Genomic DNA, 27,739 nt, shown 5'->3' with positions numbered 1-27,739 from the left:
TCGCGTCGCTGTGTGGCTGAGAACTCTTCGCTTACTGCACGCGCCAGCTGTGGAATGCCTGCTATGACACAATCGCGCATAAGTTGTGCTGTCAGCGCTCGACTTGCTTTTCCACAACACAGCTTTGCGCTTTGTCATGATATGTCACTACTAAAAAATTCCTATGACAGTGAAGGCAACAGAGCCAATATGTACATTAAAGAAAGTACGACAAAGTAGACACAGCTGCTTGTGAACTGACTCCTAATAGTTCTACTCGCGTCTGCGTTAAATGTGTGTGCGTGTTTTCTTGCGTGTTTGTGTATATTTGTTATTTTCCCCTTTTTTGTATTTTAGATCTTAGTTTTCGCGCTCGCGTTTGTGTTCATGTATGTGAATATGTGAGTGCTTCCGTGCCTGTATGTGTTTATTCCCATTTCTCTCCTTTTATTTTTGTGTTTGTTCTTGTAAGCATGCTGCAGCCACATCTTTCTTTACAATTTCATTAACTCGTCTCATTCAAAACACCAAGTCCTGTGAATAGCAGGGCTGGCCTCTTAGATGTCATTAAAGCCTTTCTCTCTCGTCTACCTTGCCTCCTCAGTCTGCCATCTTGCTTTGTTTTATCCTACTATTCTGACCTTGCTTCTTGTGCTGTTGCCGCCACGTGATTAAGCAACTTGCACTAAAGAAAGTTCTATCAGCTGGGACAACACAAACATTGACAAATACAAAATGTTAAAAGCATCACGTAGCTTGCACAGTTACTTGGTCTCTTACCCCTGTTAATGTGTTTATGCATCAGTGCATACGACAGCTTGCCAGTGCACATGAAAAGGTGTCATAGTGTGAAACAGCACCTTGCTATGTTCTTGCATTCAGTCTTAACATTTTCGTGACCGCGGGAAAATCGGCAGTTTTCGGGTAGTCTGGTAATTATTTTTTTTCCTGCCACAGGAAATGATTCATGTTGAAGTGTATAGTATGAAATTGTAGAAGAAGAAGTTATCTTTCCAACGGTATTAATTTCAAACAACATTTATTAAAAATAGTGCGAAAAATGATCAAAACAAAAAAATCGCAACACGAACTAGAAAGATCGATAAAACATCAATGCTGCTTTGCACAAAAAAAATATTTAAAAAATCGAAATATACATTTTCAACAAAAGGGATATATCAAATGAGCCTGCAAATATAAGCTCTGTATCTACAAAAGTTCTTGAGGCACACGGGTACACGCAACACTCCGGAGCGCGATTCCAAGGTGCACTCCCGGCCGTCTTCGTGGACAAAACTCCGCTCCCTACGCAGCCGCCGGTAAATGATCACGTCCGAACCACGTTTACACCATAGAGAAAGAAATTCAACAAGAGGGGACACTCGGCAAAAACTGGCAACAGGAAACACGTCACCATACGTCACGCTATACTTTTGACGCCGAACGATAGCTGCCGCGAGCATCGAAAAAAAAAAAGAAAGAGAAATTAAGCTTGATTTATTTTTCAAATTCTTTGCCGCGGAAACTAAAACGTTTTCGTATAAATGAACTTAAGCTTTGCGACTTATTTTCCTTGCCTTACCTAGCCACAGGTCAATGACGCGCCAGATACATGCGTCATCCGCCAGACACTCCCCCGAAGCCAGCGAGTGCGGCCGCGCGCGCGTTTGAGCGCTCGCCCGCGGCGACCCGTTTGACCCCCTTTTTTTTTTTAAAGTAGCCTGGTTTATTGCGCTCTCGGCGTATTCTTGCGTTCCTTATTCACTGGGACAAGACACCACTGCACTATTGGACTACGGCAAGGTGAGAAATCTTGTTTCACAGTCTACGACGCAATTAGGCTTACGGCATGGGACCGAGACTTAAGACGCAGTTGGCGAAAAACAGCTCGGCCGTCCTGGTGCAGTTAATTTGAGTTAATGAATCGTGCTGGTACAAGTTTCCGACGCTTCCTGGGGGATTATTGCAACTTATTTTGGTTTTTAAAGCACACTGGCCGCACAGGGCGCCGTGTCGCAGTTAGCGAGAACTCGGCCGTGGTGCGTAGTCTAGTGCATCTTGCTAGGAGAAGTTTGTGCCGCTTTCTCTGACGCCAGACATTACTGAAAAGTAATTTCGTTACTTTCTGGGGTTCTTTTGAGGCACGCTGGCCGCACAGCGCACTGTGACGCAGTTAGCGATAAGAAGCTCGGCCGTGGTGATAAAGTTAGTTTGGCTGTCAGTTTCGTGTTGTCTACGGCTATGTAACCAGCACTGGCTATGACATGACTCTGATTTCCAGTGCAGATTGCTAACAGAGCCATAAAGCGTGCTCCGACTACCGCTATTTCACCGTGGGGCGCGTAAAACTCGACGGTGGCTGCCTTAATGAGCACTTTGGGCCTCACTAAGCCAATTATGTTTTATATTTGTTCTCTTATTCGCATTACTTGTGTGAGCCAGATAACAAAATAAACAATGCAACCACATGAACGTGCTTGGGCGTGCAAGCTGCTAACAGTGGCTGTCAGTTTCGTGTGGTCTACTGCTATTTAACCAGCACTGGCTATGACATGACTGTGATTTCCAGTGCAGACTGCTAACAGAACCATAAAGCGTGCTCTGACTACTGCTATTTCACTATGGGGTGCGTCAAACTTGCCGGCAGCTGCCTGAATGAGCATTTTGGGCCTCACTAAGTTAATGATGTTTTATATTTGTTCTCTTATTCGCATTACTTGTGTGAGTCAGACAACAAAATAAACAATGCAACCACATGAATGTGCTTTGGTGTGCAAGCTGCTAACAGAGGCTGTCTGTTTCGTGCTGTTATGTCTTGCGCCTAGGCGATAAGGCGTACAGCTAGGCATGCGCCGTGTTGGCGGCTCAGCGTTATCACTCTTTGGTTGTGCTCAAAAGCGCCGGCATTCAAGCTGGCGCGCGCTTTCATTCCTGTAACATTGAACCGGGCAGTTCGCCCATCGCTGTTAAGTTGTTAAGTTAAGCAAGGAACAAGCTCCTGCCTGACAGCAACGGAATTCACCTGCTGACGGATTAGGCACGGACAGCCGAGAAGCAGCCGGTTGGGACAGTATGGCGAAGGCGACCACAAGTCTCCAGCTGGGGCAAGTAGAACATTTCGACAATTCTACGAGCGATTGGACTAGCTACGATGAGCCCGTGCACGCGTACCTTGGAGCCAATAATATCCCGGAGGAGCGGAAGGTAGACGCGTTCATCAGCATATTGGGTCCACAGACGTATTCGCTCCTCAAGTCGATCGCCGCTCCAAATAAGCCGTCCTCGAAGTCCCTGGAAAGCTTGTGCGAGCTGCTTCGCAAACATTTGGCCCCTGAACGGTCAGTCATAGGGGAGCGAGCGAAGTTTCATCGCCGAGGGCAGAAGGAACATGAAACGATACCACAGTACGTGGCGGAGTTACGGGCATTGGCACAAACATGCGAGTTTGGTACATTTCTTGACGTGTCGCTTCGAGACAGATTTGTATGCGGTTTGTTTAGAGTCGACATTCAAAGACGCTTGTTTTCGGAAGACAAGAACCTAACGTTTCAACGAGCCGTTGACCGCGCAGCAGCTTTTAAAGCTGCGCTCGCACACGCAACATCTGCTCATTCGAAGCCTGAAAGCGAGTGCAGGGTGCATCAGTTGCCCACCAGGGGAACAACGAAACGCTTCCGCTGTAACTCAACTCACACTGCCAATGCGTGTCCGCACGTCAATGCGACTAGTTTTTTCTGCAACAAGAAAGGCCACATTCAGAAAGCCTGCTTAAGGCGGCAAGGAAAATTGCAGCCGAAGCAAAAACCAACAGTACAGAACGTTCGAGTCTTACAACCGTCCGAACCACCCTTGCAAAGTGTTGCAACGAAAGAGGTAGACACAGGAGACCCCATTAATGCTCAGCTTAATTGTCGAGGGTGTTCCCTTGCAAATGGAACTTGATACGGGAGCCGCCGTTTCGGTAATGTCTCTGGGTCAGTTCCGCTCACTTTTTCCGACAGTACTTCTGAAGGAAACTAAGTTGACACTCAGGACTTATACGAGCGAACCTGTGAAGCCATGCGGTCTTTGCTTTCTTAGAGTTGAGCACAACGATCAGTGCCAGCGCTTGCCGCTGTACGTGCTTCCGCTGTACGTGCTTGCCGCTGTTCGGGCGCAACTGGCTTCAGCAAGTGCGCGTCGATTGGAGTCAAGTTCGCGGCCTGCAACAGCTACAGTGTGAGAGACCACTAAGCGCTCAACGACTTCCCGAGCTCCAATCCTTGCTTGACCGCCATAAGGACCTCTTCAAGAACGAGCTAGGCACCATCCGAGGTGAGAAGGCCACTCTTGTTTTCAAAGATTAGATGGCAAGACGCCAAAAATTTTTCGAAGCTCGAAGCGTTCCGTTTTCCCTAAAAAGTACGGTTGAGCAAGAGTTGTCCAGACAAGAACAGATGGGCATCTTGACACCAGTAACGAGTAGCGAGTACGCCACTCCGGTGGTGCCAGTTTTAAAGCGGGACGAGTCAATAAGAGTATGTGGTGATTACAAGCTGACAATGAACCCCATACTTGACGTAGAACATTACCCGTTACCCAAGCCCGTCGAGCTGTCTGCAGCCCTCGCTGGCGGACAGCAATTTTCTAAAATTTATCTTAACAGGGCGTACCAGCAAGTAGAAATGGTTCTAGAGTCAAAACGGTACCTGACGCTTAATACCCACAACGGTCTTTACGCCGTGAATCGCCTACCCTTCGGAATTGCTTCGGCGCCCGCAATATTCCAGAAAATGGATAATGTCTTGAAGGGCCTCAACTTCGTGTTTTGCTACATTGACGATATCCTAATTACGCGTCGCTCAAGGGAAGAACGCTTGCAGAACCTTGACGCAGTTTCAAAAGACTGTCAGAACGTGGAATTCGCGTCAAGCCTTCGAAGTGCGAGTTCCTTCGTGACGACTGGCTTATCTGGGTCATGTAATCAACAAACACGGCATCCACCCAACTGACGAAAAACTTGCCGCGATAACCAATGCACCGGCGCCAACTGATAAGCTCCAACTTCAATCGCTGTTGGGCCTCATCAACTACTATGGAAAGTTCGTTCCAAACTTATCCACTGTTCTTTTCCCCTTAAACAGGCTTTTGCAGAAAGTCGTCGCCTGGGATTGGAACACGGCTTGCGATCTCGCCTTTAAGCACATCAAGCAGCTGCTTTCGTCAGCTCCGATCTTGGCACACTATGATCCAGGCCTGCCCCTGCAGTTATCTTGTGATGCATCCGCCTATGGGGTAGGTGCAGTGTTGTCGCACATTTTTGCCGACGGTCAGATAAAGCCAATAGCCTATGCCTCACGCACCTTGAGTCGTGCTGAGAAAGGCTACAGTCAATTAGAAAAAGAAGCCTTGGCTCTTGTGTTCGGCGTTAAAAAATTCCATTACTACGAGTATGCAAGACTGCTCACGGACTGCAAGCCTTTGGCTACAATTTTTGGTCCGAAGACTGGCATACCAGCAACTGCCGCCGCAAGACTACAACGATGGGCAGTTGGTTTGTCGGCCTATTCCTGTTCATTAAAGTTCCGGCCTTCTGCACAGAACGCTTGTCTAGGCTGCCAATGACGCAGTCGACGGTCGAAGAGCAGGAAGAATCTTTTTGTGGCCTACGCTTTGACACTATGCCGATCAACAGCAATGATATTGTTCGTGAAACTTCACGTGATGCCACTTTGCGTACTGTGACCCATCACATCCTATCATGCTGGCGGCGTAGTGTCCCGGATGAGATCAAACCGTTCTTTCATAGAAGACTAGAACTGTCCATACATCGAGGATGCATTATGCTGGGAATGCGCGTACTTGTTCCCGAAAAATTGCGCACGTTCATTTTGGACGAGTTGCATCAAGGTCATCCAGGTGTTCTTCGTGCCAAAGAACTAGCAAGGAGCTACATTTGGTGGCCTACTATCGATAGCGACATAGAGCGTTTCACCGCGTCTTGCACCGCTTGCGCGTCTAATCGCAATCTGCCACCTAAAGCGCCCTTACATCCTTGGGCATGGCCTACGCGCCCTTGGCAACGGTTGCATGTCGATTTTGCTGCCCCGATAAACGGAGTGACGTACCTCGTGGTGGTTGATGCACACTCAAAATGGCCAGAAGTGTTTCCATTGCGGACAACCACCACTGAAGCAACCATTTCATGCCTACATGAACTGTTTTGCAGATTGGGATTCCCCGAGACTTTAGTGTCCGACAACGGCACTCAGTTCACTGCTGCAGATTTGCAGTACCTGCAGTGAGTAGGAACGAGACACGGGAGAACAGCTCCGTATCATCCCAGCAGCAACGGTCTAGCAGAACGTTTCGTCCAGACGCTGAAGGGTGCACTTCGGAAGTCCAGCCGACCCACATCACCGTCGGAGCTCGCACATTTCCTCCTGTCGTACCGCAACACTCCGCAAGCGACTACTGCAGAAGCACCCTCTCTTTTGCTGTTGGGGAGGCGCCTCAGGACTAGGCTAGACCTCATCAGGCCCTCCGTTGAAGAGCGGGTCGCCCGCAAACAGTTCCAGGACACCAGTCGCCGCAGGCACCGTGCAACTACGTACAGCGAAGGAGACTTCGTGCGTGTCCGCAATTTTCGCCGCGGACCAAGGTGGTTCAGTGCTACCGTTCTCGCCCGCACCGGCCCAGTGTCGTATCGTGTTAGTGTTGTGACCCCCCGGGGTGAGTGTGAGTGGGTGCGTCATCGCAACCACATCGTACGCCCTCCTGACTCTGACGACACGGTGATCACAGCCACCGACTTCCAACATGAAGACCACGTCGCTGCTGGCACAGGCACTAGCAGCACCACCGAGCCTGTGGAACAGCCGTCGACACCCATGGAAGCCGCCGAGCTGGGTCGCCGCTACCCACTACGTCAGCGCAGACCTCCCGACCGCTACGGCACATAATCCTACTACGGGACAATAAACAAGTGTGGGGGAGATATGTCGCGCGCCTAGGGGATAAGGCGTCACAGCTAGGCAGGCGCTGTGTTGGCGGCGCAGCGTTATCACTCTTTTGTTGTGCTCAAAAGCGCCGGCATTCAAGCTGGCTCGCGCTTTCATTCCTGTAATGGCACGTACACACTAGCCGCAAAACGCGTGCGGCGCTCCACCGGTGGCAAACGGCAAAACGCAGCAGGGGCAGGACGGCCACACCAAACGGCGGCGCGCCGCTGCGGCAATCACATGACAGACTAGACTCCTCTCCCCTTCTCGAACTATCCGGGAGCTGACGCGTGCAGATGATAGTGCGAAGCTAGAAAGAAGCGGTCGGGCGGGTCCGCATGGCACCAGTTTCCCGCGTGCACGTCACGGAAGCGGGCCGCTCTCATTGGTCTCCTTCATCCGCGGAACGCGGCAAACCGCAAAAATCAGTCCAGGAGCGATCCCTGCCGCGGCAAGAAAAACCAGTTTCGTGGCTGCTTTCGCGGCCCGCGTCTTGCCGCCGGCGGCGCGCCGCGCGCGTTTTGCCGCTAGTGTGTACGTGGCATAACATTGAACCGGGCAGTTCGCCCGTCGCTGTTAAGTTGATGGCTAAATAAAGCCGTATTCGCTCCACCGTTGCGATGTCCTTCCGTCAGAGATGACAGTTGTGTACTGCTATTTCACCAGCACTGGCTATGCATGACTGATTTCCAGTGCAGACGGCGAACACAGCCATAAAGCGTGCTCCGAATACTGCTATTTCACTATGGAGCGCGTCAAACTCGACAGTGCCTGCCTGAATGAGCATTTTGGGCCTCACTAAGCTAATCATGTTTTATATTTCTCTTATTCGCATTACTTTTGTGAGCCTGATAACAAAATAAACAATGCAACCACATGAATGTACTTTGGCGTGCAAGCTGCTAACAGTGGCTGTCAGTTTCGTGTTGACTACTGCTATTTCACCAGCACTGGCTATGACATGACTGTTATTTCCAGTGCAGACTGCAAACAGAACTATAAAGCGTGCTCTGACTCCTGCTATTTCGCTATGGGGTGCGTCAAACTCGACGGCGGCTGCCCCAATGAGCATTTTGAGCCCGCCAACGATAATCAGGGTTAACACTGGTGTTTCAATTGAGATATGCCAGCATTTAAATGTGTTTCTATGCCACTTTAAATCGAGCACGATTTGTGCAGGACGTTGCTTATCAGAATTGAGCTTCTAGTATAAGGAATTTGCCATAAATGGAACTGCTTATTTGAGAGGTCACGGAATGGATGGTTAGCTGTTGTGAACCCACCGGAAAAACTTTGGTAGCCCTAATAAGGGCTTTTCTTTAGTTAATAAGATGCCTTTACGCTTCGTCGACTGGCTCATTGCCAGAAAGCTCGCAGTCGGAGTCGCTTTCTTCAGTGTCATCTTCACCCAGCTGGATGATGATGGGTTGAATGTGCTCACTCCCAGACGTGTCAAGTCTGAACTTTGCCTCCAAGTCCATCACGTGCTATATGCTCTTCCTCCAGTCTTCCGCTTTACCTGTTTGATTTTCTCTGTCAAGATAGCGTCGACCGTGGACAGCTTGAAGTCTCTGTTGTCCGCAGCGATGCCATTTTGGACCTTGGCCCACACAAGCTCAATGGGATTAAATTCGCAGTGGTACGGCGGGAGCCTGAGTACAATGCAACCGGCCCTTACAGCTGTGTTGTCTACGGTGTAGCGCAGAAAGCGTGACTTTACAGATGTCACCAGCTCAAGCAGCTGCTTCTTTATCATCCTTTCACCGTAGGTGATGTTCTTGCTTGTGAGCCACTCCTGTATCTTTTCGTTCTTCCAGGCCGTCGTGGGCAATTTCTTTTCTCGCCAGCTAGGGTAAGTTGCATTGTCTAAAACAATGACGCTACCAGCTGGCAACTTCTGTAGAATGTCATTGATGCAGCCCTCAAAGCGATTGCCGTCCATTTCCTCGTGGTAGTCGCCTGTCTTTTGGCCTCGCAATACAACCAAGCAGCCGTCGACGAAGCCATTCTCGCTGTCGATGTGCGTCACGATCAGGCACAGACCTTACCCAGAAGGTTGTTTTAGACCCTTCGTCAGGCTATTTGCTCGAGAGAACAGGCGTCCGCGATTCTGCACTACGGTATCTGTCTACATGATCGACCGAGTGTGTCTCGCCGTCACCCATGTCTGGTCCAGGTATATCTTTCGGCCTTCCGCCCGGTAGCGCCCCACGTCACGGAGGTAGTGATTCCGCCAATCGGTGATGTCATCCCGGTCTATAAGCAGCGAGTTGCGGCTTCTCTTTTCGTGCTTGAAGCCGATCTCGGCAAGCAGGCGACGCACAGTACACCGCCTTAGTGATGGGAGTTCCATAGGCGCCGAGAACTCGGTAGTTATCTTCTTGACCGTCGGTATCTCGTTGCGGTGAAAGAAATCGTGCACACACGACCTCAGCGCGCACAACGTGAAGCTGTAAAATTTCGCGCTGCGTCTTCTCTTCTCCGCATTGCGTGGGCGCTTTCACGAGGGCGCCGTCAGTTTGCCACCCGAAAAATGCGAAGCTTTAACTTCCTCCCTCACCCTGAACACAGTCCTTTCGCTGACACCGAGAATGTCGGCGACAAACTTGCTCGTGTCCTCCACGCTGCGTTCAGGCTCCCTGCTACGCCAAAACGTGTAGCAGTGGAAGATCTTGTTGCGTGAGTCGCTGTTGAGGATGTGGCCGTTCTTGTTCTTGCCGAGGATCCTTGGTGGTGTGGTCATCGAGGCGACACAAGGCTCGTTCGGCAACAAAGGATTGCGTTCCGATGTCACCTCGCTGGGCTCCATGGCGGAAAACTGGCACAGAATTCCGTGCGTGAACGTGCGCGAACTCGCAAGATTGCACATTCACAACCGCAAAAAAGAAGCAAAAAATAATTAAAAAATAAGCCTAACACATTTGAAAAAATTAGCTGGTGCAAACACACAGAAAGTATATATGAATCTTATGCTATTAAGCCAGTGACTGCTTTATAATTACACGCCCGCTGCCGTCGATCTTGCTCCGCAGCAGACGACGCACAGCGTTGTAGAATCCACGGAGTTATTTTTCTCTCGCGATCCGGCATGTGCTGTAGCATTTCCATCATTATATTTTTTCCAAACCGCTCGTCAAGATACACAAATCTTATTTATACCGACAAATGCGCGTTTTAGAAGCAGTCACAATTTTTTGAGTGGGACTATTTCTTTAGTCGCGGAGGAAATTGGTTGCTGCGCTTCGGTCATCTAGGCGGTGCCTCTCCTGTCTCCTAAAGTTGTACCCGACTATAGGCATTTCTGAGTTACGTTTCTTTGGTCGTGGCATTGACTGTAACTTGCAGTATCCGCCGTCTTTCCAGTCGTGTCACTGCCATGTCTGGCTTTGCACGTCCCAGCATAGCCAAGAAATTTCACCACTTTCTAGAGCTAGTGAACCATTACCACAGGTTCGTGCCACACAAGTCCTTCGTCTTGCAGACCTTCCGCGAGCTCGTATGTGGCCACATAACACTCGGCGCCTTTTAAGCGCGAAAATGCGCCGAGTATTGTGTCCATACGCTCCGCACATGTGCCCGCACATATGCTCCAAACAGCGTCAAAACAAGTGCAGAATTAATCAACACCGATTCAAAAAAACTAACATTATTCAGAATAACTTCATAGACAGTAATAGTCGACCATTACGAGCATTAATTATCAGGAACTCGTTAAAATCGGTTCCGGAACGAGAGACTGGTACTAGCGCAGCGCAAAAGAGGGCGCCACCACCCCACAAACGCCCGTGTATCACTGCTTCGGCCTTCCCCAGGTTTCACGTTAGGGTAGCTGCAATAGCACTGGATTTCTATCTGGAAAACAGAACTATCTCGAAAACAGAAGGCAATGCGTAGTTGTGAACGATATTATGTCTGATTACCTCAACGTTTTTTCTGGTGTACCACAAGGCTCGGTTCTTGCGCCCCTCCTATTTGTGATCTACATCAATGATATTCAATCATGTGTTCAGCCACATATTCAAATGCGCTTAATCGCCGGTGATTGCGTAGTTTACGCAACAGTAAATACCAGGGAGGATTAGGTAAAACTAAACGATTCGTTAGCTGCAATACAAAATTGGTGCGACATATGGGCGATGAAACTGAGTGCAACAAAGACTACCAGTATCTCCTTCAGAAACAAGAAAAATGCGCTTCAGTTTACGTACACAATAAATAACATACCACTCAGAAAATGCGATGAAGCCACATATCTCGCGGTCATTCTTACAACGAAATTAAATTGGGTACCTCATATAAATACCATATATAACAAGGCGCTAGGTAAGCTGCATTTCTTAAGAAAACTCAGAAACACACCTCCTAGTGTTAAATTAAATGCATACAGAACCCTCATTAGACCCGCTTTAGAATATGCTGAGTCAATTTGGGCTCCGCACCAGAAGTATTTAACCGACAAACTAGAACGCATGCAGAAATTAGCATTAAGATCCATATATTCGCAATATTCGCATCAAGCAAGCACTGCGAACCTGCGCGTCAAGGCTAACATTCAACCACTAGCTCAACGTAGAATGATTTCTAGATTCAAATTTCTATACTTAGTTTATCACGGCTCTTATCATATACCACAAGCAATATACATTCAAGCACCATTCAGACTTTCCGCCCGAAATAATCATAATAAATCAATACGGCCCCATCCGAGTCATAACAGCACTCACAAGTACTCTTTATTCCCACACGCCATTTCCCATTGGAACATGCTTTCCTCTGAGGCTGTTACCTGCTCATCTGTCAATGCATTTATTGACATTATTCAGAATCTGCAATTCGAGTGGTAGTAAAGTGACTGATGTTATCTGTATTCCATATGCAGCCTCTTGTGGCTGTATACGTATCGTAAACGTTGCTTTTCCTGCTTGTACGCGAACCGCTCCTTTAAGCAAAGTGTGTGTATTTATTGAGTATGTTCACTTTTGTGCGTGCTTATGTTTGTTTGGATACAATGGCTTCACTTTTCTCTCTTTTTCTCCTTTTTTTGTACTATATCTCATTTTTTAACCGCTCCTGCATGGGCGCGAGGAGGGCCTGCAGTGTTGTAAAATAAATTTTAAAAAATTTGGAGTACACAAGCGCAGGATTCGAGCAGAATTGGAGCTACGTTAAGCACTAGATTTGAGCAGGATTTGAGCTGGATTGGAAATGCATTTGAGCTTCAGTTTCAGTTTTATTCCTTAAAGGCCCCTTTTTGGGGGGCATTACATAAGGGGTGGGATTTTATTTATATTAACAAACAAGCAGTTTTAGTATTGTAGGTGATCACTAATACAGTCTTGAAAAGTAGATGATGAAGCGATGGTGACGATGTCCCGGGGCAGGCCGTTCCAGTCTGTAGCTGCTCGAAAAAAGAATGAGGCAGCAAAAGTAGTAGTGCGCGATGGTGGGCGGGTAACCTGAAGTGGATGACTGGTGCGGTGAGATATGCGTGTTGCGGCTCTTATATAAGGTGGCTGATTCAAAGAAGAATGAAAGAATTTATGATAAAGGACGAGACTTGCAATGCGGCGACGAAAAGAAAGGGGTGGTAGGCTGGATTTCGCTTTCAGGGATGAAACGCTGACGTCGTATGAGTAGGAAGAGTGAATGAATCTGGCGGCACGATTTTGGACGGCTTCTAATGCATTGAATAAATACGCTTGGTGCGGGCTCCATATGGCAGATGCATATTCTAATTTTGGTCTAATAAGTGATTTATATGCTAATAATTTTACATGTGGGGGGGGCAAGACGGAGATGGCGCTTGAGAAAACCGAGTGTTTTATTCGATGCTGAAATGATGTTACCAATATGGGTTTGCCATGAGAAATCGTAAGACAAGGTTAATCCTAGATATTTATATGATGGCACTAATTCAATTGGGGTGTTAGCGATAGAATATTGGAAACGATGTGGACTGTGGCGACGCGAGAAGGAGACGAGTTTGCATTTAGTAGGGTTGAGGGACATTAGCCAGTTGTTACACCAATTCAGCACGTTGTTAAGATTTGCCTGAAGATCAAATTGATCATGAACATTACTGATGGTGTGGTAAATGACGCAGTCGTCGGCGAACATTCGAATGCTGCAGGAAACATGCTGGGGTAAATCGTTAATATATATTAGGAATAGAAGTGGGCCGAGTACTGATCCTTGCGGAACGCCTGAAGTGACTGGGAGAGTGTTAGACAGGTGACCATTAACAAAGACTGACTGAGAACGATTAGTTACACTGTTCAATCCACTGAAGAATGTTAGGATGTAGGTTCAGTTGTAAAAACTTTAGTAAAAGACGGCGATGAGCAACTTTGTCAAACGCTTTCGCAAAGTCTAGAAAGATGACATCAGTCTGCATGTTACGGTCAAGATTAGCGTGTAGGTCGTGAAGGAAGAGCGCTAACTGTGTTTCGCAGGAGAGGCCTTTACGAAACCCGTGTTGGGAAGGATGGAAAAAATGGCATGAGTCCAAGAAACTTACAATGTGAGAGTAGATGACGTGTTCCATGATTTTGCAGGGCACACTAGTTAAAGAAATGGGGCGGTAATTCAGGGGTGAGTCTCTGTTACCTGATTTAAAAACGGGAACGACCTTCCCCATTTTCCAGTCATCTGGAATGATTTCTGAGGAGAGTGACTGTGAAAAGATTAATGATAAATATGCGGCACAAATTGATGAAACGTTTTTCAGGAGTTTTGAATTAATCGAGTCCAAACCGGCTGATGAAGAAAGTTTCATGTTATAAATTATGGATGCAATGCCTTCCTTGAAAAATGTGATAGCTGGCATAACTGCTGCTATCTTAACTGATGGTAACTGTAAGGGCGCGTCAAGTTCTTTAGTAAACACAGATGCAAATGCATAGTTAAATATTTCCCCACACTCATGGTCAGTGACAGGTTCGTGAGAGTCATTAGTAAGCGTAATATCATGAATGTGTCTAGAATTTAAAACTTGTCAAAATTGTCTGGGATTGCTGATTAGTAGCTTTGGTAGGTTATTGTGATAAAATGAGTGCTTGGCGTTCTGGATCGCAAGTATGATTTTTCAGCTTCGAGGTATTTTTCCCAACTGGTCTGAGTACCGTTGCGTTTAGATGTACGAAACAAGCGTTTCTTTTTGTTTTCTAGTCGTTTTAGATGTGGAGTAAACCATGGCTTATTGTGATTAGTATAAAAGGTGACTCTTGGGATAAACGTGTTAGTGAGTAGATTTAACTTATTTTTGAATATCGACCAGTTTTCATGAATCGTGCGAGTGTTAAACAGGGATTTGTACTCGGAAAAAAAGGTGTTAAGATCTTCCGTTATTGCATTATAGTTCCCCTTATCGTAAAGACATATTGTTTTCGCGGATGTGTGATTTGGGGCGGAATTAAATGAGAATATAGCATGTATGATTTTATGGTCGCTTATTTCCGGGAGGTAACTGATAGATGATAGGTTTTGAGGGGTATTAGTATTAGGTCTAGGATGTTGGCTGTTTCTTGGGTAATGCGAGTTGGTTCTGAGACCAATTGACTGAGGTTAAAGTTTAAACATACATCAATGAAGTTTTTGGCTTCTAAATGACATGTTAATGAGGAAGTACCTAGATTCTGCCAATCAATGTCCGGATAATTAAAGTCACCGAAAAGGAGAATGTGTGCATTTGGGTAAGTGGCAACAAGTTGCTTTAGGCAATTGTTCAGATGTCGACAGTAGTCTGGATTAGTCTGGGGTGGTCTATAGGATACGCCAAGAAGCACTGTTACGGGAGGAGTTTGACAGATCAGCCATAATGATTCAATGTCGGATGTGATGCATACAACAGAGCATGGTATACCTCGGTGGATTGCGACAAGAACACCGCCCCCCCGCGACCCTCTTCGGTCGTTACGGTACACGTGGAATTCGGGCAAATCAGATAGAATTTCAGCATCTGAAATGTTATCGTTCAACCAGGTTTCAGTTAGTATCACAAAAAACGCTGCATTCTGACTGTAGCCGAAACCAACCGTAGTGCACTGGAACCGTTTCGTGCGAGTTTCGCGCAACGCGCCGTTTCGCATCTGTCTTGTCCATCTGCTGAGGACTTCGAGCGTACTTTCATGTTTGCTTGGACAGACACTGCCACTGAAGACTTCTAAAACAACAACGCAGCACTCGTCAGGGCGACACTTCCTGCCCATACCCGACAATCCCACTTCTGGTATGGCCAATGCTTCCCATGTGGCTCTGGATGCCGTAGTGTCCGGCTCATGGCAGCCTCCCTCGTTTTTTTAATGAGAATATGACACTACACGGAAGGCGGTACAGCACTTTCAACCGTGAGTTGCTGACTTTATACCTCTCAATCAAAGCCTTGCGACGCTACATCTAAGGTCGTCAATTCCATACAGTGACCATTCATGAGCCCCCGACATACGGCCTAATTCAAGCAGCACCTCCTATACTCACCGTGAACTTGGACATCTCGCCTCTAAAACCGAACTGAACAGGGACATTAGTTTTTGCAATGAGAAAAAATGGTGCGGTGAACTGGTCTCGCCAGCACATTTATTCGACCTCCGTCGCACACATCCGCAGTCCAGCACGACGATGACGAAGTGCGCAAGCTCCGCGCTACTGACACTTTTAGAAATCTTATGACCACGGCCATCTATACTTGACACCCGCCTTCCAACGTGTCGTTTTTCACACCTGACATTCGTATCACACCCGGAAACGCTTGTGACGCTGCGCTTCGTCAAATTTATTTGGACCACCTGGGGTTCTCTAACGCCCACCCAATGCGTGGTACACTAGCGTTTTTTGCATTTTGCCCGTATTTAATAGCGGCCGCCACGACCGGGATTTTATCTCACGCCCTCAGGCTTAGTATCGGAACGCCATAGCGGCTACTCCATCACTGCTTGTCACATCTAAATACTTATGGCCTCGCTACAAAGCTTATATTTGGAGCGGCACGTGTGCTCGGCTGACATGTCATATAATCAGTGCCCCAGGCTTGAAGGCATACAGTAGGTTAAATCATAAGCTTTGCCCCTCATTCAGCTATTTCAAAATAGATATAGCTGGTCTTTTTCCTCCTGTGCCTCAGCATCGGTATAATCTGTGGCCCACCAACCAATTTACTCGTTGGCCCGAAAGTCGTTGCGCTTACGAACATCACTGCTGAAAGAATCACTCCAGCTGTTGTCGACGTGCGGGTCAGTCAGTATGGCGTGCAGACTACGATGAAATGCGATCACGACCATCAATTTTAATCTACACTGTAGCCCAGAATCTCGAGTACACTTGGGATCACAGAAATTAGGACAACTGCCTGCCATCTGGCGTCTACCGGCATGATCGAACGCTTTCGCCAACAGCCAAAGGCGACCTTCATCCGCCCCGTCCACATGTTGTAGATGGAGCAGGTTACATCTAGTTTTCTTTCACCTCCGGACTGCACTAAAGAGCGGCTTGCAGGGATCCGCGGTAGAACTTGTTTCCGGCAGAACACTTCGCATGCCCCATCAATTGTGGCACACGTAGTCATCACTAATGCCTTTGTCGTAACCGACTACATAAGTCAGCTTCGAGCAGTGATTCACGCCATCGTTCTGTCATGCCATGATGCGGTCCGTGCTCCGCTAAAACCGCTATACGAAGGCCTCCAGAAAGGCACAGCCCGCGCAATCAAGCACTTCTCCATTCCGATCAACCGTCACTTGCACACCGTGTTCATTCACTGCCTAAAACTGATTCATCTGCGAAAAAACGTCGAGAAGCACAAAGACTTCAGCATACGCGTTCCAACCTGTGCCTTGGCATCGTAGAAAGCACATTGCCACGAAAGATGTCTACATCTGTTCCAGTATCATCGCCCGCCACTTCGTGGCTTCTTCACTAGGAGAAGGCCTAGATTTAGGTCTGCCGGCTGCAGCACAGAAGATGAAGAAGGCAGTGGGCACGCTCAGTCCGTGCCATTCGCTTGAGCATCGTGTTTTGCGTCGACGACGCACGATTTAAGAGACATTGAATTTTCATGAACAGATGCACATATTTGTAATATAGGTTATTATGCATCGTGAGTCAGTACATTGCTACATTTTTTTTTTGCAACGCAGTAAGCACAGTTGTACGAGCCGAGTACAAATACGCCTCCCGGCGGGGAAAAAACTGACAGTAAGCATAGTTTTTATCTAATATTTCACTAATATTTAGCAAAATAGCGACAAATTGCGGAGCTAGCTAGCATTATAAATCAAATAAAAGAAGAAAAAACTGATTGTTGATTCCGTCTTACTCTTTGGTTCCGTTGAGACCTTTCATGTGCACCATATAGGTTGCTGTCTTTGCTGACACGTTGAAGGCGACTCTCAGGGACGTCGCGCACATTAGTGACGGATCATCCATAGAGTTATACACAATGGCTGTGTGAGGTAGGTTACCCACCACCTGAAAAAAATGAAACAATACTAAAAATGATAATAAATATCTTTTTGGTTTTCTCGCACTGCTTGGCAGTTGCACTATGGTCTGAAACCTTCTACCATAATGGATACCTCATATCGTAGAGTGACCACCCTGAACAGCAGCTTTCATTGGTGTAGCTGCACCAATAGCAGCTGCTATTGGTGCAGCTACACCAATGATAGCTGCTGTTCAGGGTGGTCACTGCTATTGGTGCAGCTTTCTGTCCCCGAAAAAGGCCTTATTTTTGATAAACTGTAAAGCTATCTTTCCGAAAAATGTGTATAGGTTATCTGTGTGACTTTATGGTAGTCTCGGGTGGACGACAATTTCTCTTTTTGTTAAACTTCCCCCAAGTCTGAGTTTCACAGAAATTGTTTCACGAGTACGCTGTCGGCAGCAAGGGGAAATAGCTGCGGCACTAATACTCATGTCATACGTAGTCAGATAAATGTTTTTAAGCATATATTACTCATAAGACGTAAATCCTTCTGGATGTCGGCACGACTTCGAGAACCACGTGAGACAAAACCGAATGTCGGCTTTTCGAACACGTACATGAAATCGGAGCCATCTAGAAATCTTGAAACGGCAAATATTATGAGCGATAGAAATAATGTGATGCTTTACTTCGTCTATACCAACGACTTATCTGCAGCATGTCTCCCGGTGTTTGATTTCTGAAAAAAATGCTCCAACAGCAAACCCGCACGCCATTGAAGTCCTGTTACATGCAGAATTACTTTTCTCCTGATCTCTAGCAATTGAGCAATTCACACACTGTGATTTTCTTTTTCATATAGTTCCGAGATAGCCTAAAACCTCTAAGTTGTTCGATCAGGCAAAATCTAGCACGTGTTTTCTTAATAAAGCATGAGTCCAGCCATTTCGTTTACAGATGTGTCTTCTTATTGCACAAGTGTAGGTGTTGCGAAGTTGTGGACAATTTTTACTACATGCTCTAGGCGTTTCATACTTTATGAAGTTATCATTATATGTAAGGCCGATTCGTCACTACACCAATGAAAGAGCTGCTAAACATAAAATATTGATGAAGAAATCGTTAAGGTTGCGTCGGTCAGCACGTAGTGAATTTTACAAACGTACACGTATAATACATTAAAACAAAGCAGGAATGCCCTGGCTAGTGAACTGACGGAGGCATACTTTATCAATGAAACGGAAACCAGGTACATTGTTCATGCCCCTGCTTCGCCTTTCATTGTTGCTCATTCGTGCCAAGAAGGGGGTATCCGCCCACGTCTACCTGCTCAGTGCCGTAGCTTTTATGTGGCTGTTCTCTCCGTCTAATGAAGAAAAAATAAATCTGACTTGAATTGAACTGAATTGAATTGTCATACCCCCATAATCTAAACCTCACACCGACAAAACAATGATCACTAATATTTTACAAGGGCAGCAGCGATGGAGGTCAGACTCTTTGATGACGTCAACAAGATAATATTTCGCTGCTCCTTTTTCAGGACCATGCATGGTTGTCATGGCAAGGAATGTTGAAAACATTCGTTGTTTATTAAGTCTCCACCGCCATGTTCATCGCTTGATTGACACTGCGGCCTGTTTTTGACAAGGAAAGAGACAACGTCATGCTTTGGAGGAGACGTCATACACATGTTTTTCAGCTTTGCGATGATTGGCCTTTCTAGCAGTTTAACTTCATTCGTCTTGCACATGAAGCAGCTGATGCCTGGTACTGGTTTTGCCACTGTAATAGGCATGAATTGTAAACAGATGAAAAAAAGCATCGAAAAAAAATTTGCAAATGGTTCATGGAGCTTAAGCAAAATATCACGAGGCCCAGTGCTCTCACAACACAAAAGTGCCTAGAAAACGGAGACAAAAGTGTTTACCAAGGCTCAGGAAAAAGTAGTACCAGCCGAATCAATACTACATTGCTGGTCTGGAAATTCTGTGAAATAGAGCAATGCGCCCGACATCCACAGCGAAATATATGTTGCTGCTACCCGAGCCTGCTGGCGAACCCTTCCGATTACCATCCGATGTTCTTGCAAAGCGATGTCAAAGCCAAGAAGCTTGTTACCGCAACCTAGCCAGTCTTCCCTAAAGGAGCTCAAACAACGTCTCACGAGCGGCTTCATTTGGGACGTGTTCAGCGCAAGAAACTGTAGTGGCGACGTCATAGTAGACGGCGCAGAAACAAGATGACAGGATTTCATTCAACTATGGTTTCTGCGCTCGAAATACTAGCTCAGCTGTAGATGTGATGGGGGTTGCAGTGTAACAAATGCCATAATACTTAGATGAGCGCTTGAAGAGACGCGGTATAAAAGCCATGCGATGATCACTTCTACGTAATCTCTGCATGCTATGTGTCTCAAAGTATACAGTAGTCATTGAGTAAAGAGCTGACATTCGTACCCGAAGGGTCAGTCAGGTGGTTATATTTTGTCCAAATTAGTTAACTCGTTGCTGAGTCCTGTGACCATGTCTGCTGAAGAATGGCACTCTTCTGGCACACGCCCATAATTTTGAATGGTTCTTTAGAAGAAGCCGGCTCCAGGGGCATCGGTTACAAATTTGTTTCGACGGGCCCGAATTTGAGCATGACGCAACGTACACGTAAATGTCGGCTTCCATACCAGGCCACAGAAACTTAACCACAACACGAGGCAGTATCTCTTGCTGGTCTCCTAGCCAGCAGAACAGGTGTCATGATACTTGATGCAAATGAATGGCTGCATGAAAACTGGCACTAAAGCCAAGTCTGTGCTACTTCGGAAATGCTTTAGGGGTGCCCGCTCCTCCACTATTGCGGATAAGCAAAAAAATGTCCCTATCTCAATGATATTATTTGCCCCTCTGAAAAAAAGTTGCTTGATAAATTGATGTTTAGGTTTAGGTGTAGGTGTGTTTGGTTTGTTAATCATATTACAATAATTTTTGAATAAACGGGTTGCTTCAATGGCTCTTACTATAGAAATTTGGTAAGTTAAGATTCAGAAGAAAACGGAGGACGAAGACTTATTTGTTTAGGTCTGCGCAGCCATGATTCTCCATTGATTGACACGGCGGCCTGTTTTTGACATGAACGGTAATAGGAGACGTGAAAGGAGTGTTTTTCCACATTGCGGTGTCCGTCCTTTCTAGCAGCTTTGTTCATTTCATTTGCCTCATTTGTTCATTTCATTTCATCAGCAGTCAGCTGATGCCAGTTTTTGGTTTTCTCATAGTAATTGGCATGGGGTGTTGTGTCAAGCGGTATAGATTGTTTCCGGCCTACTTTTCATTTTTAAGGAGGGAAATAATTGCAGTGTAACGAATGCCATAATACTTAGATGAGCGCTTAAGGAGACGCGGTATAAAAGCCATGCGATGATCACTTCTACGTAATCTATGCATGCTATGTGTCTCAAAGTATACAGTAGTGATTGAGTAAAGATCTGACATTCGTACTTGAAGGGTCAGTCAGGTGGTTATATTTTGTCCAAATTAGTTAACTCGTTGCTGAGTCCTGTGACCATGTCTGCTGAGGAATGGCACTCTTCTGGCACACGCCCATAATTTTGAATGGTTCTTTAGAAGCAGCCGGCTCCAGGGGCATCGGTTACAAATTTGTTTCGACGGGCCCGAATTTGAGCATGACGCAACGTACACGTAAATGTCGGCTTCCTTACCAGGCCACTGAAACTTAACCACAACACGAGGCAGTATCTCGTGCTGGTCTCCTAACCAGCAAAACAGGTGCCATAATACTTGATGAAAATGAATGGCTGCATGAAAACTGGCACTAACGCCAAGTCTGTGCTACTTCGGGAATGTTTTTAATGGTTCCCGCTCCTCTACTATTGCGGATGAGCAGAAAAATTGTCCCTATCTCTATGATATTATTTGCCCCTCTGAAAAAAGTTGCTTGAAAAATTGATGCTTAGGTTCTGGTGTAGGTGTGTTTGGTTTGATAATCATATTACAATAATTTTTGAATAAACGGGTCGCTTCAATGGCTCTTACTATAGAAATTTGGTAAGTTATGATTCAGAAAAAAACGAAGGACGAAGACCTATTTGTTTAGGTCTGCGCAGCCATGTTTCTCCCTTGATTGACACGGCGGCCTGTTTTTGACATGAACGGTAATAGGAGACGTCAAAGGAATGTTTTTCCACATTGCGGTGCCCGTCCTTTCTAACAGCTTTGTTCATTTCATTTGCATCATTTGTTCATTTCTTTTCATCAGCAGTCAGCTGATGCCAGTTTTCGGTTTTCTCATAGTAATAGGCATGTGGTGTTGTGCCAAGCGGTATAGATTGTTTGCGGCCTACTTTTCATTTTTAAGGAGGGAAATAATTGCAGTGTAACGAATGCCATAATACTTAGATGAGCGCTTAAAGAGACGCGGTATAAAAGCCATGCGATGATCACTTCTACGTTATCTCTGCATGTTATGTGTCTCAAAGTATACACTAGTCATAGAGTAAAGATATTACATTCGTACCCGAAGGGTCAGTTAGGTGTGGTTATATTTTGTCCAAATTAGTTAACTCGTTGCTGAGTCCTGTGACCATGTCTGCTGAAGAATGGCACTCTTCTGGCACACGCCCATAATTTTGAATGGTTCTTTAGAAGCAACCGGCTCCAGGGGCATCGGTTAGAAATTTGTTTGGACGGGCCCGAATTTGAGCATGACGCAACGTACACGTAAATGTCGGCTTCCTTACCAGGCCACTGAAACTTAACCACAACACGAGGCAGAATCTCTTGCTGGTCTCCTAACCAGCAAAACGGGTGTCATGATACTTGATGAAAATGAATGGCTGCATGAAAACTGGCACTAAAGCCAAGTCTGTGCTACTTCGGGAATGCTTTTAGGGGTGCCCGCTCCTCCACTATTGTGGATGAGCAGAAAAAGTGTCCCTATCTCTATGATATTATTTGCCCCTCTGAAAAAAAGTTGCTTGATAAATTGATGTTTAGGTTTAGCTGTAGGTGTGTTTGGTTTGATAATCATATTACAATAATTTTTGAATAAACGGGTCGCTTCAATGGCTCTTACTATAGAAATTGGTAAGTTAAGATTCAGAAGAAAACGAAGGACGAAGACCTATTTGTTTAGGTCTGCGCAGCCATGTTTCTCCCTTGATTGACACGCCGGCCTGTTTTTGACATGAACGGTAATAGGAGACGTGAAAGGAGTGTTTTTCCACATTGCGGTGTCCGTCCTTTCTAGCAGCTTTGTTCATTTCATTTGCCTCATTTGTTCATTCCATTTCATCACCAGTCAGCTGATGCCAGTTTTCGGTTTTCTCATAGAAATAGGCATGTGGTGTTGTTCCAAGCGGTATGGATTGTTTCCGGCCTACTTTTCATTTTTGAGGAGGGAAATGACCAGGTGCACACAAGAGCGAATAAATATGGCGAGATTATATGAGAAATGAGAGGAGAGTTTGTCTGGTCAAAGTATATCGGTAAAGCGTGTAAAGCTTTAACAAAGCTTCTCAGCACCGCCGACTACAATGCTTGACTACCGGTGGCTTATGAAAGAGCAATGTGAACACCCCGATGAAGTAGTTCTCATCCCAGCAGCAGAGCGTAAGGCCTGAGCATAACTTAAGTTTATTACAATACGAATCATGAGACATTCTCGTTAAACGTTTGGACTTTATGCGTGCCTCAGAGAAGCCGCTTAAACTGCAACATACACGAATGCATGGCGCCCTTCAAAACCAACTTGCCTGCCCCATTTTCAGAAAGTATTCCCTCGCTTAGAGACAAGGTTTTGTTCAAGAATCTTTTTCACCTAACTGAAGCTAAACACATCGCTCAAAAAACCTCCACTAGAAACTATGGTGTATCAGCATTTCAGGCATCATGTAGTCGTGATGTATCTCATGTAGCTTGCGCAGGAGCACGGCAGCACCGCTGCATATGTGACGACGTGGAGAACGGCTTTTGGCCCGAGCGGTTGCACTGCCTCTCGAATGTCATCATGATTGTCGTACGTGAATGCCGTCACATGTGGTTCGAGTCCCAGTGTAAGAAGTTGCCATAGCTCAGCATGCACAACACTGCGCAGATCTGCGAGAGCTTGCTTCTTACTATCTGATCTGATGGAGCTTGCAGTAGCCGTGATGTCGTGGTGTTCGTACTGCGACGACCACTGCTGAGGACTTCGTTCCATTCTGGTCGCATCCCTCAGGAAACCGCTCAAAATTCGGCTATTTCGCTCAAGTCCAGCTAATAAAATCGGTTGTTTTACCCGGCGAATCAAAAGGCGTACCCTTTTCTCCTCTGGCATTGCTGGTTTCGCTCAGTGCAAAAGATTAGACATGCCTCCAAAAAACATGAAAACGCTTTCGTTTGGCCACTGATTCCTATCAGATGGCTTCTTCAGCTCTCTCAATTTTTTTTTTTTTGGGGGGGGGGGCACTGTGGTATCTATGGTGGAGCTGTCGTTGAAACTCATGCCAGGTAGTTAATGAGCCCTCATGGTTGTCGTACCAAGTGCGCGCAGAGTCTGCGAGGGCAAAGTGGACGTTAGCTATGGCAAGTCTTGTGATACCATTTGTGTCACCTAAGTAGTGTGCGCCTTTACATTATCGGGCCCCTAGATGTCTCTTATAGTGAAGTAGACAAACATGTGGTCAACGCTTTCCATCCACACGGCATTGCGCAGCATTAATGTTTAAAGGAAAGCACTGCGCCACTTGCAAAAAGCAGCTTGCTACGTATCGGTGGGGAAGAGCTACAGGACCAAAACTGGATGAACATAGCTCAAGAATCAGCAAGCGATGTGCCCCAAAAGCCTTTGTGGAAAAAATACGTCCTTTTAGTGGAGTAAAATTATTGCAATTTGATCACCATCGACATGAGCTCAGCTGCCTTTATCTCAGCAGCGCAGTTGTGATATATTTTGAACATACAGGGGCAAAATTGAGAAAGAATTTTTCAAACGCTTCTGAGTGCGATCAGTGCGATGACCTGCCGGTCTTGTGAGGTGTAGTAGTGTGGTAGCTCCAGCATGTCAAGGTTGGGAGAATGACTGCATTCACAATGAGTGAGTTGTGAAGAAAATTCGCGAAATGGCCCGGTCTGGTCTACAAATTTTTCGTGTCAATAACCATTCGGGCTAGCCCAGAGCCTCTGCCATGCTGAAAAACGACCACCTAGCGCTCGCAGAGAGAGACCATCGTTTCGCGCCCCAACAGTTCAGCGTCGCCAGTGCCTCTGTAGACTGCTTTTATTTCTCCTTAGCAGTGCGAGGCACTTCCCCATTTATAGGCTCTCAGCTTCGCCGACAAAGTGAGGCGGGTGATCATGTCTCTGTTATGCGTAATCTGCCATACAAAACACCTACATAAAATGTTGACTCATAAAGTCATCAATAGCGCCCAAAAGTCTTCACTGTCGATTTCTTTACATGGTTGAGACATAGAGCGAAAACGACGGTGCACTAACTTTAAACTTAAGTTATATTTTGAAAGGTTGCGTTTTGACAAATGAGCTCAACAGCACGAAAGGCAAGCTGCGGAGACAATACAAAACAAGTCGCCGCATATGAACTCTTGCAGAGTCTAGAGAAATATTTTTACTTCTGCTTGCTGATACAGATAGTGCTACTGAGTGATACAGGCATGCAGGAAATCCTGTAAGCCAGCCTATTGACAAACGTGGATGCTATTTACATAAATGCTTCGTCTGTAGATCTAAGTAGCGTTAAAATGTCATATCTGCACTCTCAAGCACTGCACTTATGATATTGTCGAGTTTTGTTGCTGTAGTTCGCTCATTTGTTATGATACTGGGCTCATGTATATAGTATGCAACATTTATAAACACAGATTATACAGATTTGCACAGAAGTGCAAAGGCTATGTGTGGTCAATAAGCACTCAGATCTTCACAAAGAAGGTGTGTTATACTTTGAAGATGAAGAGTGATGCGTGAATAAAATTTAGCTATTTCAAGGAGTGAAGTAGACTACGTCTAGAAGGACCACATTTGATTCTCAACTTTTTTACGACTAACGGAACGCAAAACGCTATACGATGTCATGTTTTCACATCTTCTTATGCGATAGGAGCTCAACTTCAGTGCGAAAAGCAGCTTGAGACCTTATTGTTTCCTCTGTTTCTTACTACAGCCACAACAGACACCCATGCATAAAACTGTCTTCTAATATTTTCTGGGATGAACACAAAGCAATTCTCAAATAAAATGTGCGAAAATCCAAAATTACTCACTTTCCAAAACAAATATTCTTCGCTACCTAAAGCGCGTTCAGCCAGAGATAGGCACACGGCTGCGGCTAAAGCACCTTTCCAAGCTACAATCGCAGCCATTGCTAGCAAGATTGAACAAAAACTTGCACCAGCGTGACATCCCTACCTTGCTTTTATTACAGAGAGACGAGCAATAATGTCAAGCATATCATTCAACGTCACGCACTTTTATTGTGCCTTGCCAATTACAGAAAAAAAAGGAGAGAAATGTGTCAAAGCAGCGAAAACACAGCACCGATAACACCATTGCATTATTTTGTTTACTTATTTTTTCTGGAGCCTCTTCATCTTCATTATTGCGTCGCAGTTCTTTATTGTGGCCGCGCATACCTCACTGTCCGATGCCATCGTGCAGAGGAAGAATTGATCTTGTCAAGCTACTAAATGTGGAGGGTTTAGTGAATGCCCTCTTTCATGCAGAGCAAAATAAAAAAATTGAAATAGAGGTCTCGTACCAAAAATGCCCATAAAGTATCTGGGGCATAACACCAATCAAACATCGACCATGCTGCACCTGCAGTAGTAAAAGTATAAAAAATCGCTTATGCCTTTTTCGGAGGAATTGTGCATAACAGGCAATTCAACCGTGTATTCAAGAAAGTAGTAGCTGCTTTTATATATATTCACAAGTACAAGTTAATGAATTTGCTGTCTTTTCTATTTACAGCGTGGCTGAAAGGACGAAGCAATGACATTAGACCTAGCTCGCAAGACTGAGCTCCTGCGCAGCCTAACAGCTCACCAGAAGCTACGAGGTGCCATAAGTATGCCGGACGGGACGTTTAGATCAAATTTGGTGCAAATGATGTTTTTATAAGTGCACATGTGGCACAAATCGTTACAGCTACGGCGGCCATCGTGCACCAGCATACAAACACTTATTCAAGCAGTAGCCGCGCCCGGATTGGACCCCGCGTGCGTTCCCCACTTACGGCCTTCAAATAGAGAGTGTTTGCCACCGGCGACCGCCGCTCTTTGGTGGCGCTGTCCACCAACCCGTGCTATAATTACTGTATATGCTACCAAAGATAGCGGAGTTGCGCGTAGGTCAGCCATCTTGTGCGCTTGAGCATCTACACTATGTGGGAAAGCCACTCCTCGACTGCAGGAGAGGCGCTCGACTCAGCGGTGACGGTGCGCTCTCGTTCGTCTCACGTCGTTGTCAATAGCAACGCTATCGTTAGACATTTAAAATAAGAAATTCTGGACAACCTACGATTCCCCATAAAACAAACAGTACAGTTTCACTGAGATTTGTGTTTGATCAATAATCAAAAACGACATTTTTTTTTAGATTAAGGCAGATCACGCGCAGTATATACGGGAAAGCCTGCCAACTTTTATACTGCGCAGTTTCGCTTGATATTTTATGCTGCCATGCTAGAGCTGTTGGGTGCTTCTTTGCATATCGACATGTGCAAGTTCTTATCTGTTTTGGTGGCCATGTTGCACCGGGTAACGACTGTTGCAAGGATATCGCTTGGCGTAAAACTTGCGTACATGTGTCGAAACTATCCAGATTATTGTTGCCGATTCTACAGCGAACCAACTCAAATCATATTGGATGCTCGACGCGAATGGTGGTGCACATTCTGAAACATACCGGAATGTACGAATCATGTCTGAATAGCCAGCGCAACGTACCCGTAGGTGAGGTTTTGACAACTGTCGACTATGCTCGCCGTGCTTTTGGTACTTCATTTTGTGGCATAGGTTTGCCACATGAAATTATATGGGTGTCATACGGCGCACTTTCGATCACGACTTGCTCCTTTGCGCAAGTTGGATGAAGGAGTCGATAGTGGTCGAATCTTTCGAGAAGAATACCTCGCCATTTTCTGCCTGGTTTGAGCAATTGGGTGCGCAGCCCCTAATTATATCCACGACTCAGTGGCGCTGGAAAGCACCGAGTGATCTTTAAAATGTTTGCAACAGCGAAGCAATAACAACGGACACAGCAGGTTCAAAAACTCGAACGATACCTCTACACTGTCAGCTGACCATATTGTGAAAAGGCGATGTGGCCAGCTTCAGCGGCAGCGGCGAAGC

The 27,739-nt window shown here is 46.0% G+C and overlaps 1 protein-coding gene across 1 annotated transcript in view; it reads right to left on the bottom strand.

The window, feature by feature from the left end:
* The window catches only part of LOC119462852 (uncharacterized), a 91,017-nt gene extending 65,279 nt beyond the window's left edge, over positions 1–25,738 (bottom strand). Inside the window, exons 1-2 of the mRNA XM_049672039.1 lie at positions 25,652–25,738; positions 17,269–17,420 (exon numbers count right to left, since the gene is read on the bottom strand). Coding sequence (XP_049527996.1) covers positions 17,269–17,378 — 110 coding nt within the window. The 5' untranslated portion in view covers positions 17,379–17,420; positions 25,652–25,738. The remainder of the gene's footprint in view (positions 1–17,268; positions 17,421–25,651) is intronic.
* Between the last annotated feature and the right edge of the window lie 2,001 nt (positions 25,739–27,739).

Source organism: Dermacentor silvarum, chromosome 8 (genome assembly GCF_013339745.2).
Source record: "Dermacentor silvarum isolate Dsil-2018 chromosome 8, BIME_Dsil_1.4, whole genome shotgun sequence".
In the NCBI taxonomy this organism is placed as follows: domain Eukaryota; kingdom Metazoa; phylum Arthropoda; class Arachnida; order Ixodida; family Ixodidae; genus Dermacentor; species Dermacentor silvarum.
Note: the sequence above shows the minus strand (reverse complement) of the source record. Positions and strands in the feature narration are given on the sequence as shown.